General features: G+C 40.5%; 1 protein-coding gene across 6 annotated transcripts in view; it reads left to right on the top strand.

The window, feature by feature from the left end:
* Window positions 1–13,848, top strand: part of BBX (BBX high mobility group box domain containing) — a 189,800-nt gene extending 175,952 nt beyond the window's left edge. For all 6 annotated transcript variants that reach the window (XM_077821139.1, XM_077821157.1, XM_077821148.1 and 3 more), the window contains one exon: window positions 7,860–13,848. In XM_077821139.1, the coding sequence (XP_077677265.1) occupies window positions 7,860–7,947 (88 nt within the window). In that variant the 3' untranslated portion in view covers window positions 7,948–13,848. The remainder of the gene's footprint in view (window positions 1–7,859) is intronic.
* Window positions 13,849–20,344: the final 6,496 nt, after the last annotated feature.

The raw sequence follows: 20,344 nt of genomic DNA, 5'->3' as shown, positions 1-20,344 counted from the left end.
CCTACAAGTATCTGCTGCTGCCCTTTTCTTTGTGTGTAAAGTACTTTGAGGATACCTGGGAGTTGTAGGAAGAACAGCACAGGAAGGTTATTGTGTTTAACATGTTTTGTTTGGTTGCCTATATTTAGTTAACAATTAATTTTACAGAGCCCCAGAGGCTATGGAAAACAAGTTCTCTTCTCTAAATAGAGCCGATTGGAAAATACCACAGTGTTTTCATCTGAACACTTCTGGAACAGCTCTGGTCAGCTTGAGATCTTTTCTGAGTGCTGATCCTTATGGGTATTCACTGTGGGTGTGCATGTGCTCTAAACACCCCGGACCAGAAATTCTTCCATAGCCGTGTCCAAAGTTCCATATCTGCACCTCCTCATGCTGCAAACCGAGGGCATAAGAGGTGGCACAGACCAACTGACTCGTCAGTTCCTTTCTACCACTCACATCTGGGATGGGACTCTCATATGTCCATAGCCTTCGAACCTACTTGGGCTTTAACCTGTACATATTATAAACAGTTTTTATTATCATTTTTCTCTCATAGTTAGTCAATTTATAAGTTGTAGTTAGTTAACAGGGATCAAGGGGTTCCCTTATTCCACCAACGTTTTGAGTGCTTAAGCCCCAGGTCTCATGCTTCAAGCCTTGCCTTGCCTGCTGGGTCTTACAGTAAGTGACCTGCATGAGAGCTACCTTTACTGCCATCAGAATGTGACATCTGCCAATCCTTTCCCCCTCATAGCAGGTAGTCCCTGGAGTTCAGGCATCTGATGGAGTTCTCCATGGGGCTTTTATCTGATCTGGGATTCTCTTGCTCTCTGCCGCATTGACCAGAACCTCCCACCAGTGCCCCTCCGGCATCTTCAAGCAGGCCCAACGACTCCTCTAAGAGGAAACACAATGAGAGTAGAGAGAAACACCCACATAAGAAGACAGAGTTGTCCCATAAGTCCTTGAAGAAGAGGGTGGCAACTCCCCTTTCCTCAGGACTAAGTGAGACTCCACACCCTGGAGCGGTGTGCCTGGAGCTCATGGGGAAGACAGGCCAGCACTGATAGTATCGTGAGCTTCCAGTGGTCCAAAACTACTCACGAAACTGTTTACGGACAGTCAAGAATATTTGCCGTCTGCCACCAGCAGTACCTCATGACACTGTACCTCAAGCTGCATTGACAGATCCCATACCGACGATTCTGGCCAGTTTTCCTCCTGCCACACCTTAGTGTACACCCTTCTCAAGGACCTGACAATTTACACGGACCAGGATTCACTGATCCTGTTGGACCTGGTGCGAGTGAGACACATCACTGCACTCCCCACCCATCACTCACCAATCCTGACCACTAGCAGAGCTGGGGATGCTCCATGCTGGTAGCACGCTTCTCACCAGAGTATGGCTTTGGAGAGCTACCATTTGAGTCAGACATTTCATTACTCTAAGGAAGAGCAGGAGCCAATATCTCCAGTTCCAACAAGTCCCCATTCTGGGCATCAGCCCAGGTAGGGTTTCTAAAGCTTCCCGGAGACCCTTATATCTGCTGGACCCATACCTGATGACAGGGATCAATGATACCCCCCAAGGGGTCTGCCCCTACCCCTATGATCCTGCCCATTGACCATACTGGAGTGCTTGGGACACTTACTATTGACTCTCAGACTTTGACCACACGGGGCTCTGCTCTTGACAGAGATCACCACCAGCAGAACACTTTCCAGAGGAATTGGAGCAACCAGCTCTGTTGGAGCTGCTGATGGCATCATCTTCATCTCTGGATGAAGGGATGACCCCTCCCTGACCCCTCCAGATGCTTACAGGCCGTAACAAGAACTTCTCCGGAGGATTGCTAAAACCCTTTAGATCCCACTGAAAGAGATTCAGGATCCCACACACAAGCTCCTAAATCAGGATCCCACACACAAGCTCCTAAATCAATGGCTCCCTCCAAAGTGGCACTCCCTATTAATGAGGTGATGTTGGAATGACATTTGGCACACCAGGGGGTACCAGTTAGGATCTCAAATTGGGGGTTGGGGGTGAAGCCTAAAAAATTTACCAAACTGTTCCCAGAATTTAACTGAATAGTGTCAGGGTTGCAGGCTAACTAAACCAGCAGTCCTGCAGCCTATGATGAAGCAACAAAACAGGCAAGTAATTATTATTTTAAATGTTTTGAAATCAAGGGAAATTTTCCGTGATTTAATTGCACTCCACTTTTCCATTATTTTCTCCATGTGCAGGGAGTCATCTGTGTCCGTTTCACAAGCAAGAAAGAACAAACAGTCGTCGAGGTAGATCTTGGCATCTTTTTAACCAGTTTCATCCAGCTAAAGCTTTGGTCTTTTATTGTAGAAGTTACAGTGATTGTCTTTGCTAATTAAGGCAGTCCACAAATTTCAAAGTCCCTTTTTGAGCCCAGATGAATGTCTGATTAGTTCATGCAAACTAAATTTGTTCAAAAGTTCTTCTCAACATGTGTTTGGACTGAGTCCATTCCATCACCAGCTGTTAAGATTGCATTTTGCAAAAAGGAAATCCTTAAGTGAAGTTTTCTCATTTTGTTGTGTTGAGGTCTTTCAGGCACGTGATAACTGGAAGGATCTTTTGTTTCTTCTCCTTATAAGCCGGATCCATCTCCTGCACCATAACTGCAAGCACTTGCTGCACTTCAAATCCGTAGATCTCTTCAAATATGTCTGTTTTGTGAATGCATTAGTAGGATCTCGAAACCAAGCAGGGGTCTGGCTTGGACAGTGACTCATTTTGTACTCTTGCTCAGGGTCATATTCCTCAGAGTAGGTGACCTGCAAATAATCAAATATCTTCTTTCCCAGTAATACTGGTGCCTTAACTTGGGAATTGATATAAGCCTCTGTAATCTGGTTCAGACATTTAAGATGGTGTATATCAGTCAAGAAGCTGTAACAATGTCCAAGACCTTAATTTGCAAAGATACAATCAAAGCATTTGATTTTTCAAACAAAGGTCTCATGAGAGCAAAAACTAAATCAAAAGGATAAATGGAGGCAAAGAAGCTTCTAGCTTTGGCTCTCGTTTCTGAACCAACCTGTAAATCTTGAAAAATATCATCAAGAAGTTACACCAGCTACTTGTGCTCCTACCCCGAAGAAGGTTGAAAAGAAGTATTTTGTTCCCTCTGTGGGCACAGAATATTTATTCTCACAACCAAACCCAAAACTCCGTGCTTGTCCAAGTGGTCACAGAGTGAAATACATTTCACCACAGTACGTGCAAGGATCACAAGAGACTAGATCTCTTTGGCAGAAAGAGCTTTTCTCCAGCCACTCTACTCTTCCATGTTGGAAACTACCAGGAACCCACGTCAAAATACGACGTTATTAACTATAACAGTCTCTCTGAGTTCATCAGTAAATTGCCCCAGGAATGTAGGCCCCAATTCCAGCTAGTCTAGATGAAGGAAAACTGGAGGCCAGGTAATCCCTTCATGCTTCACTGATGGCAGCAGACGTAGCTTTTCACTCCATGGCTACCTTAGTGGTTGTTAGAGGGGCTTCTTGGTTGCAGGCATGGGGTTCCCAAAGGATGAACAGGTGGTGGTAGATCTCCTCTTCAAGGGCAACAACTTCTTCACTGAAAGAACTGATGAATCACTTCAGTCACTTAAAGACTCGGGTGCCTCTGGAATATACACCCCAGCACATCACAGAAAATGTTCTAAACTGCCACAAAATAGATACCAGCCAAGCCCACAGCTGATCTATCCCCAGGAGTCCTATGGGCCACTGAGAAAGTGCCAGATGGTATAGCATGCAAGACACACTGCTCCACCACTGTTCCTTCTCGAGACACAGCCGTCTATCAAGCTGTCATTTGGAGGGACACTCAAGAGCCATCAACCAGTCCTCACACAACCAGTCTTCCCCACCCCCTTTGGTGGCCGTCTGACCTGTTTTCTTCCAATGTGGCAGCACTTAACTACGGACAAATGGGTCTTAGACAACACAATCAAGTTCCTGTCTACCCCTTTTCCAAAACTTCCTTCACTGTTCCTCTGCAAGGATTCTTCACAGGAGAGGCTTCTCAGGCAGGAGGTAGACTCCCTAATCCACTTACCATCTATAGAGCCAGTAACTCCTTAACGCAAGGGGAAGGGCTTTTATTCCAAATACTTCCTAATGCCCAGAAAGGAGGAGGGGTGGACCCATCCTGTACCTCAGGCAGTTGAATGTCTTCATCTGCCACTCAAGATGCAGGCTGATTACCCTGGCTGTCATAATTCCCTCTGAATGAAGGTGACTGGTTTGCAGTTTTTGATTTAAGATGCGCCATCCACCCAGAGATACCTGCGTTTTATGGTGGGCTGAGACCATTTCCAATACAAAGTGCTCCACTTTGTCCTTTCAGCAGCCCCGCGGGTTTTTACAGAGGTCACGTCTGTAGTGGCAGTACACCTATGCCATTAACGCTATCATGTATTACTCTATTTAGACATCTGGCTCCTCGAGGGACAGTCATATCAGGAAGTGCAAATAGCAGTCACAGTGTGCACCCACAGTGAATACCCATAGGGACAGCACATTTTGAAGAACTCCAGTTGTTATAAGATCAGTAACCTTCCTTTACCTAGCATATGTCATTACTAAATACAAAGGACCCAATTCTCCCTTATGTTGGCAGTTGTGAATGTGCCTTAGAATGGGTGCAAAACACATCTGCACCTTCACGCACTTTAAGGCACCTTAACACTCCCAGAGTGGTGTAAAGTAACTTAAAAGGAGAATGAGGCTGTCACAGTCTGGGGTGCAATCCAGACCAGTGGGGATCTGTGTCACCACCTGCTCTGCAACCTTGGGTTCCTCCCAATGCTTTCCCAACCTGGGCCTCTCACAAACAGCATGCAGGTCATACCCTGAGTGTCTGTGTATAGCTACAGCCTGCCAGCCGTCCTCCAGTCAACACTTTGGCTTCCACCAGCCTTGGTTATCATTTGCAGGATGGCTCTAACACACTCCCATTTCCAGATTTTTTCCCCCAAAATGTGTGTTCTGCACTATCCAGGCCTCTCCTGGACAGTTCAGACAGTAAAGTTCCATGGCCTCTGTGAGGGGGTCAGTGAACAACAGTTTCCTACTTTTACTGGAGTTACCAGACAATTCAGTTTAAACACAACACTGGGTTAGTTTTGATGAAAGAATGAAACAAATTTTTTTAACTACAAAGAGAGATATTTGAAGTGAGTACAGGTATAAGGTGTTAAAGTCAGAAATGATTATGAGAAATAAAGATAAAATGCTTTCTAGTAACTAAAACTTAACAGGTTAGACTTGGTTCTAGGTAAAATCCTTACCACGTGTTCCCTGCAACAGAGCTGACCAAATTCTCTGGTCAGAACCCCTCCAAAAGTCCATCAGTCTGGTTCCTTTTACTCCTGGGAGAATTGTGCACCAAAATATTAAAAATTCTGCACACAATACTTTAAAATTTGAAAAATTCTGCGTATTTTATTTGTCAAAATAACACAATATAATCACACCAGTTTCAATTATTTTGGCAATTTATTTAAAAATACATGTCAGGAAGTATGTCTGTAACAATACAGACAACAAACAAGATTCGGGATTCCTTGCTAAGCATATTAATAGAGAACTCTGAGTAATAATTCGTTTAAACTGCAATACAGAAACATATTTTCCACACCCCTCAGAAGCAGTGCAAAGGCTTGGGGGAGTCGGGGGAAGAGGAGGCGCTGAGGGAGAGGGAAGTAATTGCTGGGAAGGAGCCTTGGAGGGTTGTTGGGTATGGGTGGAAAAGTATGGAACGGGTTTTGGGGGAGGAAACATGGGGAGGGATTCTTAGGGAGCTTCCCCCATACAGACCCTGGCTGACCTCTAGCCTCTCCCATTTAGTCAAGCACATCTGCCCCCATCCCTATGTGTTCTTCCCCCCCCCCCCCCCGTGTCCTTGCACCCCCACATCCCCATGTGTCCCGGCACCTCCTCCCCCTGTCCTTGTGTCTCTGTGCCACCACATAGCCACCCCCTTGCCCCATGTGTCCCTGCACCATCTACCCCCTGTTCCCATGTGTCTCTGTGTACCCACTCAGTCACCTTGCTTCCCTCATGAGGCCCTGCACTCCCTTCCCCCTGTGGCCCTGTGCCTCCACTCCCATTCAGCCCCTGCCCCAGTCTGTCCTTCCCCACTAGCCCTTATGAACCCCTGTCCTGTCCCAGCAGCCCCATGTGCCTCATGCTGTCTGTCTCCCCATATCCCGTGTCTCCTGACCTGGACTGAGAGGCACTGTGAAGAAGGCACTCAGCCTTTCTCTTCCCTATGGTAGCGGGGGGCTGTCTGGGAGTGCAGGCTCTGTTCTAGCCCAACATTGACCTCTGGTGAGAAAAAGGCAGAACTTCAGCAACTTTCCAGTAAAAGTTATTTTCTGTGGGGAAAAAAATTATGCACGGCTCTTGAATTATGTGCGCACACTGACACAGAATTCCCCCAGAAGTATCCTTTGTTGTCTTAGGCGAATGAGAGAGAAAGTGAGATTCCCTGGTGTGTTTTTGCCCCTCATTTTTATAGTCCAGTCCCTCCTTGAAGTGGATTCTTCTGAGGATTTCCTCTCAAAGCAAAGCTTATTCAAACAGTAAAGAAGGCGACAGGAATCTGGGGGTGAAGGTGCACCCATGCTCTTTTCTTCTCTCCTGTGTATGCTGACATATAGATTTGCCTTGTCTCCCTCTTGCTGTCTCAGGGACCCTGTTTACTACTTATAGAAACTTGAGGTAAACACATGCTCCTTTGTGTAAGATAGACCTGCTGCCTAATCAGGGCTATGTGGGTTTGAACATGTGCTACCAACCTCATACGGAGGGAACTCATAACTCTACATATAATGTTGCTACATACGTTTCACCACAATAGTATTGACCAGTGAGTTACTAGTTTTCAAATGATACCTCACAGGGCATATTTTGTGCAAAGATTATTACACTAGTATGTGGGGTGTGAATACAAGGTTGCATTCGGTTACATAGGCCCAAAGCTTTTGTTACTATGTATTTGATATGTTACATTAACCTCACAAGTCATCACTATTTTTGTAGTTAAAATGCAGAGAGAGGCTTTCTGTGCAAATTTAAAAGATGAACTAGAAATGAAATCTCCAAAGTCCATCTGCTTCCACGATTTATGTTGAATGCCAGCACATAATACTGGTGAACATGGACTTCTTTTGGAGTTTGTCTTTACGAAGTCCTGAACAGGGGTATCATGTACAAACTAACATAAATATAATAACAACATGGAGGTTTTGCTGGAGTTGGTCATGAAAAGTTGGCAGCAGATTCTAGAGGAACCAAAATACTTTGTCACTCACAAGTTATTGAATGAGCTGTTTACTGCTTCCTGAAATGCAGTAAGTGTAAATGGGATGAGGGAAGTATTTCACCGTATTGCTTTAATTCAGATCCATAGCAGATGTTTATTTTCAGCATGTGCCTCATTGTGTGTTTACGTTCTCTTGCCACAAGTAAGCAATATTCTTTTGTTTCTCAGGTCTCCGGCTGTGTCACAATATGAACAGCAGCCCTTGTGTGCCTGTAATTTTATTGTTTAGCTCTGTATTTTCTGTTGTGCTTCTGTGCCTAGTCAGATGCCATCAAGACTTCCAATTTGTTTCACGTTGGCTTTATAGGACATTTTCTCTGCCTATTTCCTTGTAGCATGCCACAAAATAGATAATGTATTAGTGCAACCGCAATTTATGGTTCTGTAGAATAAGACAATAAAATGACTTCATCCACGTGTTTCATGCTTTCTAGTCTCAAAAATCTACCATTTTCCATATAATTATGGATGTTTTCCTCTGTTTGTTTTTTTTTAGAAGTCAGAAGGCAGCGCCTCTCCCACGTGATGGACAGCCAAAAGAAATGTCTCAGGCTCCGGTGCTTATTTCCTGCGCCGACCAGTGAAGCTCCACCTTATTGTAAAACATTGTGCTTTACCTAATATCCTAGCCTTGTCTTTACCAAGGGAAGCTAGTCAGTCCATATGATGGAAAATATAGACTTGCAAACAAGTGCTTATTGCTGTGAGTGGCCCAGATTTCACTTGAAGCCAGAAGTTAGCAACTTGGGCCAAGTCCTCCAATTGGAACCCAGAATCTAGGAAGGTGGTGTTATTTGACTAATAATGAAAAGAAATGGAATGATCCTGGAGCTTGCTTTCTATTGAAGGCTTTTAAACAGTAAATAGGTGGTTTCTGTGAAAAAGGCTGCCTTTACAGTAGCTCACACAGCATCCAGAGGGTATGGAAACTAGTTTCATATAATACCTAGTTACTCTAAACAAAAATACAAAACAAAAAAAACAAAAACAAAAAAAAACACTGACGCACTGCACTAGTTATTAGATATTCTTAGTCATTTTTGTACATGAAGATTTAAGTTCTAAGATGGTTTATATAATAGGTTATGCCTACATTTATATTGTAGAATGAATTTAAAAACCTGTTCTGGAGAACTCAAGGCAGCATGGACAGATGTACCATTGTTAGCGGTGTTTGCTCAACCATGTGGTCCAGATGTTCTGCACTTTTATATTTGCCACCACAGTGGTAGAGTTTACTGGCAAAAATTCTGACAGGCTGTGTTGAGTGAGTTTATTTGTTTGTTTTTTTTTAATTTAGCATTGAATAACCAGAATGATTTGCATTAGAAAAAGGAGTGGCATATGGGAAAGAACAATACTGCAGATTATGGACTGGTCTTTCATGCATTGGAGGGTTCCTTTATTTTGCATAGAGGTCTAAATGACTGGGTGAAATGCTCATGTAAACAAAAACAAAAAAAATACTACAAATACATTGTTCAGAAGTGACCTTAGTATTACTTCACTATTCTGAAAACCTTGAAGACATGACTTCAGTATACATGCACAGTGATATACATACCTTTTACATTTGACAGACACTGGAATTGTTGTAATTACTGTGCACAATCTAAATTGGCTTTGTAGATTGTATAAAAAGAGCCAGTTCTAGTTTGTGCTGGTAAAGTGGTAAGTTGTATGCAAGTAAACCATGATTGAAGAATAATGTTTGACTAAAGTTAGGCTATCAAGCAGAGATCCACCTGCCAGTTCCTGTCCTTGCTTTTGTTTTCTTTATGTATTCTGCTCTCATAAATACATCCCCAAAGCCAGCACCAAGTGTATCACTTGGACTATATCTTCACTCTGTTGACTTAAAATATTGCATAAGCCAGGCAGTTGTTTCCTACCAACAGATGCAAAATGATTACTAGAAATTAATCGGAAGCTACAAATTCAACAGGGTACTTCTTTCATAGCACAAGATGTTTCCCTACGTTTTGCATCATAGCACAAAGATTTACCAAATTGGACCCCAGCAATAATTTTCTGTTAGTCTTCTTCATACTGGCTGAAGTTTTGATAGTATTAGGTTGAGTTTGAAGCTCTTTAATTAAGTCTTTAAATAATGAGAGTTTACATGGTTCTATCAGGCATTCTTATTTATACTTGACTGAATTGATGTGTTTTTTGGGGGTGGGGAGGGATTTGTAATTCTAATTTGATGTAATAGCCATATGGAGAGTAACTCTATTAATAGTTGCTAGATTTTAGCCTTTTGTTGCTGTAGATAAGTGCAGGTCTTCAGTTTATATGTTGGGAAATGCTATACAACATACCACACACATTGTAACAAACGATGAAGTATTGATAAAAAGCAGATAGCTGAGAAAATATGTTTAAAATGCATTTAAAATATTACCCTCAGAGATGCTGGAGGAAGATATGTTGGAGAAAGGGAAGAAAAAGGAAATAAAGTTTAATAGTAATGAGAGAGTTAAAAGGCTTTTTAAAATTCAGGTAGAAATAAGACTGGTAAAGAGCTCCCTATTATGCCATTGTAGCATGTGGCAATATTTTTAATAAAATTTTATTAACGTTTTCTAAATTATTTTAACAAAACAGAAAAACTGTCAACATTTAAAACAGTTGGGTCACAGTGAGGTGGCTGTTGGCGTTTTGGACCACTTTATAAATTATAATTAGCTGAAATCCAAATATTGTATGGTGCAGGCCATTCACCTTGACAATGGTACTAACTTATTTCTCTAGAACCCACTAGAATAGATATATTTTTTGCCAGAGCACCCCATCATTCTTCAATTTAAATTTCAGTATTGTTCCTTAAGATATTTCTGTATATTAATGGTACCTTTTTTAAAAGAAACAAAAAAAAATTACTTTTTCTATGTGAATCAATATCTTACTTGATCTGCTTTTCCTTAGAGAGGGGGTGGGGCTGGGTCAATGTACTGGATATGACTGTTTTCAGATACTTATAAACCTTTTTGTAGATATGCTTAATTTTTAAGCAGTTAGGCACTGAGAGTAGCAGAAATCCTGCAAAGCTTTATAGTTCATTAGGCATTTGCCTTTGTTGGTTCTCGGAGTGATGTCTTGATTTCAGTAGCAAGAATTTCCCCTGAATCTACTGGAAGGGGTAGCAGTATTTTCAGGTAACAAAATTTGTTAGCACAAGAAAATTTCAGACCAACATTTTCCTGTATTGGGTTTGTTTTTGTTTTTTTAATTTTTATTATTTTCCATTCCTTTCATTTTGGAAAATTGTATTGCTGTGATATGTACTTCAGCATACCAGCAAATACTTTCACCCATTGACATATGTCCACAAATGCCTCGAGAGAAGAAATTGTTGCACCTTATGTATATCTCAAGCAAACCAAAATATGATGCTTTTCTGCTTTGTTTATTCTGATTATGTTGTATCATTCTTTACTGAACCCATTCTCACTTAGCTAAACCTGTTGATATTTTTGCATTTAAACTTAATTTCTGGATCTGAACCTATGTATAAATCTTTCTTTTAAAAAACAAAAAGCAATTATCCCAGTCCTCTCTGAATTCTTGGTGGAAGTGAGGAATCTTGTCTCAAGTATAAAATGCAGTACTGTTCCAGTTTTCTTTTGCTTTTATTTATTTGGTGATCTTTGTTATTTTATGTGTCGTTTTGAGGTATACAAAGTGTATTATAGTAGCTAAAGCTACAGACATAAGCAGCTGGGAGAAAAATACTGTAATTTTTTTTAATTGTTTCAGTACTGTAAACGAATACGGGAAGAATGTTCTGCAGAGCATTTGAGATGCAGGTTCTGATCCCCACATTGTCTTATAGTCCAGATTAGACCAAAATTGATCAAAAATGGTATGGAGATTAAATCATGCTGTTGTAATTATGGCAGTATTTATCCCTTGAATGTGCTGTAATTCCAGACATCGAATATATTTATTTAAGATGATTGAATGCTCTTTTATACTAATTCAGTGTCCCAAAGTCATGAGCAAGGATTTTTTGTTAGTTTCAATTCCCAGTTTATAGTGTCGGTGCATGAGGTTTGAAATAGAAAATAAACATTGGGTTGGGAAAGGAAGCAGGGACAAGGGAATGACAGAACCATATGAGTGTGTATTTAAATTTCAACTCTTTTGTCATTTTTCCCCCCTTATTTAGTTGAGTGACACTCTGTGTAGCATGAAACTGGTAGGCACTGTGCAGTCTTTGTCTCTATGTATTGCCACTTTGCATCCATGGTTGAAACCCAAGAGAGTTGTAACTTGCCCCAGAAAAAGGACTATCTGGATGACCTTTTAATGATAAAGGGTACATCTTCTAGTATGAGGCATTAATGTGAACCAGTTCTAAACTGGGCTGCCTATTTAGCTACTGGACAAATACTGGAATATGCTCTGAAGCCATAGACTTGAGACAGTTGAGAGGGTGTCAGAGAAAAGAAGGCCTCTTCTCAGCATGGTGAAGTGACAGCAACAAAGGAGAGGTAAAAGGCTTTACATTCTGTAAAAGAAAAGATAGGTTGAAAAATGATTCATTGGGTTTGCATGATGCTATTGTGTACAGTGATTGTTGGCTGCACCTCCCCAGATGAATGCTAATTTTAATAGGGCTTCCTCTGCTAAAAGGCTACTTTCGTTGACTTCCATTTGCTTTCTGTTTTCATTTTAAATGGAATGTAATCTGTTCAGCCATCAATGCCATTTTTATATCATGGTATGTTTTAATTTCCAAGAACAATATACAGAGGGAACAGTGTAACACAAAATATACAGTGAAAGCCGTACTATTTATATTGCTGTTATGCTTTTGACTTTTGTGTCCTATTCATATAGATTGTCAGACATCGTCATTTCGCTCTTATTGGTTCAATAAGATGGTTTTTGTGACAACAGAAAATGTAGAGCTCATCAGGTGATTAACTTCAGATATTCCCAAAGGAAACAGAGTAATCCAAAAGCTGCTTTTAATACTTAGTGGGTTACATTTACTATATCATGATTTCACCTGAAAACATAATTGTGCAACTCATATGTCATAAACCATGTTTTATCCTTTGTCAATCTTTCCTGTGCTTGTTAGATTGTAGAGTTTCTAGATGCCTTTGTCACATTTTGTAATATTTCCAGCATTAGCTCTCTCTACCTTGTACATGTACGAAAGAGTCATCTACAACTGTCAGAACATTAAGGCATTTCAGGACATATAGAGCTGTAAATTTGCATTTAGACTGTGACAGAGAAGTTTACCTCTTCCCCTCAATTCCCCAATAAAAAGTCACAGTGAGGTTTATGCTTTTCAATTAAATACCAAATTAGCCTTGCTAATTTTCTAATAATTAAATTGACATCTTTTTGAAGAAGACTGTAGAGAGGACACACCGTACCTTAAACTTGTCTGCAGTTCATTAAGGCAGCCATCCAGAGAGGACCAATTTTATTCCCTAATTCAGCAAAGTACGTAAACTCAAACTTACTAAACTCTTCAGCACGTGCTTAAATGTTAAGCATGTGTTTGTGTGCTGTCCTGACTCTGAATGTTTTCGTGAACTGGGACCTTAATTTACATTGGGCTTTGAACAAATACTAACATTTTAACATTCATTAAGTTTTTCCAGAGAATTATTTTCTGATTACTGGATTCTACTTGGTACTTGATAACACAATCAGAAACTCCATATGCTTCAGTGGAAAAAGATGTGTGTTACCTCACAATCTGAAATAGAAATTATGTGGCTAAACATGCCTCCTAAAATAACACTCTAATCCTACCCTTTTTACTCACAAAAGTAAAACAACAATCATCTTCACACCAGGGGCTGGAACTTTGAAAGTGACCAAAGAAATGTAATGCAGAGCAGTGACTGGCAACTTTTTTGCCATGAACTAAGTATTTTACGCTCGGGAGTTCAACTGTTAGACAGCCTGAGGTTTCTCACACTGTCTTATGAACTTTATTTTCATAGGTTTCAATCTTTCCCTTGCATGTCACATGGTAGGGTGAGATTTTTCAAAGTGTCTAAAGTGAGTAACGAATACAAACCCCATTGAGCTACTCACTTAGCCACGTTAGAAAATCCTACCCCTAAACAGAGTTTGCTTTGGCCATCAGGTCTTTGTCTATCAACAGTTGAAACATGACTGAATTTCTAATGTCTTTTTTCATAGGGCCTGATCCTTCAACCTTTATTGTCACACATAATTCCATTGACTTCTGGGCCATAATTTGTCTTTATTTGCTCTAAAGTTTGGTGTAAACATGTTTTGTAGTAATTATTTCCATTCAGTGGTCTCATAGAGCTCTTGCCTTCTTAGATGTGTGTAGTTAAAGTTAATAATCACATTTATAAAATGCCTTTCTTCAAAAACTTATACCTAATTTGATATTTTTTAAAATGCACATGTTAATTCATGTGTCTAACACGCTAAAGTACATTAACTGTGATCATGAAACTGAATAAAATATTTGAAAACAACCTTTCAAATAAATTACTTTATATTCACTCTATTTTAGCTATCCAATATGTACTTGTAAATAATTTCCCATTTTAAATTAATGGATGCAAATAGATACTTTAAGAAAGTTGAGCTTTTTTGATATTTCACCTGCTTCAAGATCATCAAGTGCTTGTTTACCTTAATGTGACTAATGCAGTAATTTATTAGTCTGGCAGTGAATGAATTCTACTAAAATTCAGATTGTTTTTTTTTAACTGAAAAATCTTGTTCGCCCCCTAAAAAAACAGGTTATTCAAAAACATAAACTGGGCTAGATCGTCCAACCTGCATGCTATAATTTCTGTTTTCTTTAAAACCAACAGTGTAACTCCTCTGGTAGTCAGTCAAAAGTATGTTGGCTGGGAGTGTTGTTGTTTTAAATATTTGTTGTTGTTTCACAGAAAATATGCCCAAACCAGCGTAGTTTAGACTGATATGCTGAGCTTCCAGCTTCTTTTTAAAACTTGGGGGCCTAATCCAGCACCATTGAAATCCGTGGAATGACCCCTACAGATCTCAACAGATCTTTGGATCTGGCCCTTACTGTGCTAATGCTGGCAAAGCACCATTAATTTCAGTGGAATTACACTAGTATAAAACTGGAGTAGCACAGTGAAGAATCAGGCCCTTTGTCTATCTCTGCTTTCTTGGATTTCGTCTTCCACACCTTGTTGCACATTTCATCTACAGCCCACAGACAATTAACTGACGTCATCTTTACGTAACAAAGCCCTTACTTCATCGGTAGTCCTAGGACAGCAAGGGATTTATGTTTTAAAAATAGGTCCTTGTTTTAAAATGTAATACGGATGATGATTATTGCTTAGGGTTTATACTGTGGTAGGACGTCCAAGCCACAACCAGGTTGAGCCCCGTTTGAACTTGGATTGTATTCAGTCCACACAGTTCCCTTCCTTCCCCCGCCCCATATATGCTTGAAAATGTAGATTCTTGGGGTCCAATCCTCCACTCTTCATAGACCTGAAACTTCCATTGACTTCAGTGGGATGTTTTTGGTGTGCAAGGAATGCAAGATTGTGCCCTCTCTGGATAGTATATAGAAGATAATACTCAGGGAACTGTGGGTGAGGGTTTTGTGAATGCATGTGTGCTCTCCTGGCCACAGCAGGTCCATGCCTATTGAAACCAGTGGAAGCCCTTTATACCTATGACAGCAGAACCAACTGCATATAAGAGAGTCCAAAACAGTGGGAGAGAGTCCCTCAATCTTTTTTTTTTAAATACTTATTCTGTCCACATTTACACAAGGGAGCGGAACATGTGAGCTGTCCTTCGTCTCCTATGTCTGAAAGCTCTAGGCTCCCTACAAAGACATGCCAGGATTTGAACAGATACAGGCAATGTTACAGGGATGTAGAGATCACATGGAAAAAAGGAAGGGCTTCTTATAATGAAAGAGAAATGCCAAGGGTATATCTTCTTATGAGGAGAGCTCTAAATCTTCCACCTAATATTTTAAGTCTGTTACACTGGGGAATTTTAAATCACCATCCTTTTTCAATTACACAGTAACTCTAAAACATGATTGATTATCTTTGCTTCATTACTCAGATTCTGTCTTTTTGTCTGCTTTCATTTTGTCCTTACCACAAAACAACTTTTTAGCTAGATATTTTAAACTGCATAAGACCTCTTCTGAAACCCAGCTCTCACTTGCCTTGTGTCTGCCAGCTGCATGGCATTACATTTACGTTCTGTCAGTTGAGAGAGACATGTCCTTTTGTTGTCTGATGACATGGAAAAGGAATATTTCTACCTACTGAAGTAACACACCAGTTCAGAGAGTACTGTCACTCTACACCATTGACCCATTTTCCCACTATTTGTCCATTTCTTTAATATGCAACTAATCCTTTCAAAACAGAATTTTTTTTTCAAATGGAAAAAGTGTAGTTTGAATACAAAAAATATACGCAAGCATTCCATAAGCCACCTAAAAATCATAGACTAACCAGTTCCTCAGTAAGATACTAGCACTTTGTAACAAAATGAGATACGTTATATATTTGCTGCAAAGTTTTGTTTTGTGTTTTTTCTCAAAAATAAAACCTGTAAGATATCAAGTCTACAATCCATTCAGTGTGAACTTCTTGTGTGGACCATTTCCAGCACAGAAACTATCAGAATTTGAATTTTTAAACAGTTACAATAGAATTTTGAGACTCACTCTGATGTATTTAAGCTAATTGTCCTTTGTTAACAGTTTTCCATTAGGACTAGACAAATATGTCAGGTTCAGCTGTTGTAAATCCACATAGGTCCATTAACTTCAGTGGAGCTATCCCAGTTTTAAATTAGCTAAGAATCTAGCTTATTTAAAGTTAGATAGTAATTTCTTTCACTTATAGGCAGGCACAAACTCAGTTCCTTTTTCAGTCCTTGGGAATAAACTGGTCAAAAGAGACCCCAAAACCGCAATCTACTCAAAAAGTTCAGTTATAGTATTAAGCTTGACACTAAGCTTGATACTTGTTGCTGGAATGCGAGCCTTTGATGCTTTTAAGTCACCACGGTAGCATTTTGTTCATTTTAAATCCGTTGGGTTCCTTTGCGATCTTAGCATAATTGGGTATGCTGCTTAGTCACAATATCTAGTGTACCAGGTGGATTTTGTTGTTGTTGTTTCTTTTTGACATCCGTTTGATAAATTTCCCTGAGTCACCGCACACTATATGAATGCAGTTTGTCTTTGATCAATAAAAGTGTAAAGAAGATTTCATGTGCACTTGAACTCTGTCCTTGCATACGAACAAGGACGGCAGACTGAGGTACTAATTTAGTTACATTCATTATATTTCACACCAAATTCTGTTCTCAGGCGAAAGAAGATCTGAATAATGACATGCTCGATAGTAAAACTCTGCTGCTCTTCTTCAAATATTTATGTTCAGTTTCAAACATTGCAAAATGTAAAGGGCCGGATCCTTGGTCCTGCTAAAACTGTGTTGTGTTGCTTTCGTGGCTGCTTTTCATGACCTCCTGTGTGGGAGAATCCTTTGGAGGTATAGAGACAGTATAGTGGCTCCTATGCAATCCACTTCCAGCCTTTGGTGCAAGGTGCACGGGCGGAGATAAGAGAGGATGTGGTCAGATGTTCCCTATCCTCTGGCAATCACCAGTTGCCAGAATGGTCTTCTGAGCTATGCCTGGCATCTCAAGATCAGAACTGAGGATCTGGTCTGAAAAGCTGAATGTGAAGTTTAACAGAGGACCATGTTCTATGTCAATATGTTGCCCATCATGCATTTGTCAGTAGTCATTATAAAAATAAAGGTTTAACGGTATGTCTTAAAATAGCTTAATAATTTGTCTGCTACTCATTAGGAAACCAGTGTGCTGATTCTAAAATATTCCCTATAGAATAACCCTGTAGATATATATAATTGACCAAATGGTTTTTGCTCATAATATTTCTTACGTTCTTCCATTTGTTCTGCTCCAGTACATTACATTCTACCTACATCCCCCAATTTCCACCTGCCTAGGATTTTCAAAGAAATTGTTTTCGACTAGAGGTTTGCAGCTCCATCTTTCTCGCTAAATATTGCTTCGTGTGGGAGGAGGCACAGAGGGTGATACAGCCTCTCCTCAGCCCAAAGTCTGAGACGGAAATCGGTGAGATTTCTGTATGTGAAAATACAAAACTGGATGAATAGCAAGTTAGCTGATGACTAATAACAGTGCCATCCTAGTGGCAAAGCTGTAGCGGGCTTGGCAAGAACTAGCAAAAATTAAACTGACAGTTCTACAGTGCTTCCTGCTTTGAAATCCCATTACTCACTGCACCCTAAAGAGCAGCCAGCCATCTAAGCATCCTTGGCCAGATCATGCTAACAAAAAATCTCATGAGGCTGGAAAAGCGTAGCAAGCCCATAAATGTGGGGGAATTTCTGGTGCAGGGGAGGAGGTTAGAGGGGATTTTGAGCTCAAGTCGCATCCTCCTCCTTCAGATTCCATGGAAACCTCTTTGAGTTTGAGGCTCAGTGGATTGAGCAGCATTATCCCTCCCTTTCAAAATCAGCAGATTCAAGGCTGACGCAGTCAGTATTACCTTGCCCTGATTCATCTTCCGTGTGCCAAACCATCTTCCATAGTTTAAGGGTGGGAATTTAGGGCAGTTTCTGGCAAGGTCTGGTTAAAGTGAGGGGGAGGTGCTTCGCTGAATTTCCCTGTAGATCTTGGTATGTCTGTGGGTTTGGAGGGCCACATACTCTGGTTGAGGGTGGGGGAGAAAATCTGTTTTCCACAAACTGGGATGGCCCCACAGCAGCTCAAGTTTCCTGGCCCTTTTGTGGGTTTCACTTGAGAAGAGAACTTGAGACTTGGAGAACTTGAGACTAGAAATCTAATGAATATAACAAAATTAGTACCTCAGTCTGCAGTCCTTATTTGTGTGCAAGGACGGAGGGTTCGAGTGCACATGAAAGTATTCAAGTATTGAAGTGAGGCAAGAAGGACCTTCTTCCATTGGTTAAGCCCAAAATAACTTCCTAGTGACCCTGACATGGGACATTTTTCTGTTTAAACTCCCAGAAATACCCAATAATAATTGACATTGTCCTGTCCGTCATCCATGCAGTTATTTCTATGGTAATATTACAGTGTTTTAGCTGGACTTTATCTTGGTTAATATTATATGATAAAGCAAACCTCAGGAGAATCCCAGTGCTTATCATCACGAACAGCCCACTTTTTCTGACACTCAGGGATAGAAACGTCTTTTTCTGGTCTCTCATCCAGCATTAGTGTTAAAAAACGACAGGACTGAAAGTGTTTGTACTGGTCCACCAAAAGGTTTCTAACCAGGGCAGGCTATCACATTTTAAATCCTATCATTCTGCTTACCAGTTGGCTTTTCATTCAATTTCTGCTTGAGATGAGTTGCTAATGCCTAGCCGACTGCTGGAGTTATGAGTTGACACTCGGATTCAAAGCTTTCATATGATGAAAAGCATTAGGCTTGAGGAGTTATCAAGATAATGGCTACTAAAATTATGTTGCCACTGAAGGGTTTAAAAATAAACAACATGGTAATCTGAAGTTTTAGGTCTAGTATCTCAGACTGTACAATCTCAAGAAGTTTACAGTGGGACTCCTATTCCGATTGAGGCCTGTTGGTATTCCCACTGTAATACAAATGTTTAACAATAAGGTATGTGATCTTCAGGGACTTGAAACAAACATTTAAATTATCTGAAATGCTGGCACTCCCAGCTTCCCAGTGGTTTAAATTATTTATTTGTAACAATCTGTTGTGAAACAGGACAATCTTGGAACTGTCACTAACCCAGCAAGTTCTTTGGCACTAGCCCAGGTCTAAATACTGCATGGTCAACTTTGGACCTGAGGCCAGTGTAATTTTCAGTTTCTCAAAACTGTTTCCTCGGGTGTTTTAAGTGGCATTTTAAAATGACCTGTATGCACATGCCTGTGACGTAGTCTGCCCTGATTTAAAACCAGAGTTTGCAAAAGATTATTTCTCTCATCACAGAAAGGAGAAATGGGAGAAAAATTCGTTTGGTGTCCAGCCTTCTGTCAATAAAACACTGTTCCCTGAGTTGCATTCCAAATGCTTTGTCTAGTCTAATTCAAGTTGACTCAACCAAACCCCAAATGTTCCCTTGAGTAGATATTAAATAGGAAGGGATGCTAATTTATTCAATTTGTCATAGCAGAGGGGTTATTAAGCTTTGTCACAGTGAGGCTCATTACTGCTGAAAGCCATGTGTCTCTCGAACACCCTTTCTGCCAGCCTCCTCGTCACAATCCCGTTCAGGATGGTGCAACGTTCTTTTTTCTTAGCGCAGCCAGGCTGCCTTCTTTTTTGCAGCTGCTCCTTCTGATGACCAGGCTCTTTACAAAAAGGAGCCAGTAATGAAAGCTGAAAATGAGGCAGAAAAGTCTGTACTACAAGACCTTCCAGGTCTCCATAGACCACACTTTGAGAACTGCTGACGGAGCATATAAGTGCAAAGACGTTCACATTAATATTGGATCAGAAATTCCATATTAGATCAACAAGATAGGTTGCTGCTTGGAATAGCAGTGTTTCCGATTAGAAGTGAGAGAGGGGGAAAAATTCCCTATCGTAGCAAATTTTTCCCCCCCGGGGGTTCTGATTTCAAGAGCTCGACATAGCGGATTCTAAAAGAAGAGAGAAATTAAAACTAGAATGTGGTCAGGAAACAGCTGCAGTGGTTTGTTTTAGTGTATATGGCAATAATTTATATGTCAGAAAGAATGTGCAAGATACTTGAGGTGTGGTCCAGTTTCCAGTGTAGCTTCCCCATGACATATGTACTCAGCATCTGGTCAGAGTGCAGTTAACAAATGTATTCATTCACATATTTCATAAACCATGTCAAACGCTCACCATTGTCTTAATTACAGCTCACACAAACTATTCACAGCACGCTTCAGTAAAATATACTGCTCTTGGCTGGCAGACAGCGT

The sequence above is a fragment of the Eretmochelys imbricata genome, chromosome 1 (genome assembly GCF_965152235.1).
Source record: "Eretmochelys imbricata isolate rEreImb1 chromosome 1, rEreImb1.hap1, whole genome shotgun sequence".
Classification (NCBI taxonomy): domain Eukaryota; kingdom Metazoa; phylum Chordata; order Testudines; family Cheloniidae; genus Eretmochelys; species Eretmochelys imbricata.
The sequence above is the reverse complement of the archived record's forward strand: the minus strand, read 5'-3'. Positions and strand labels throughout refer to the sequence as shown.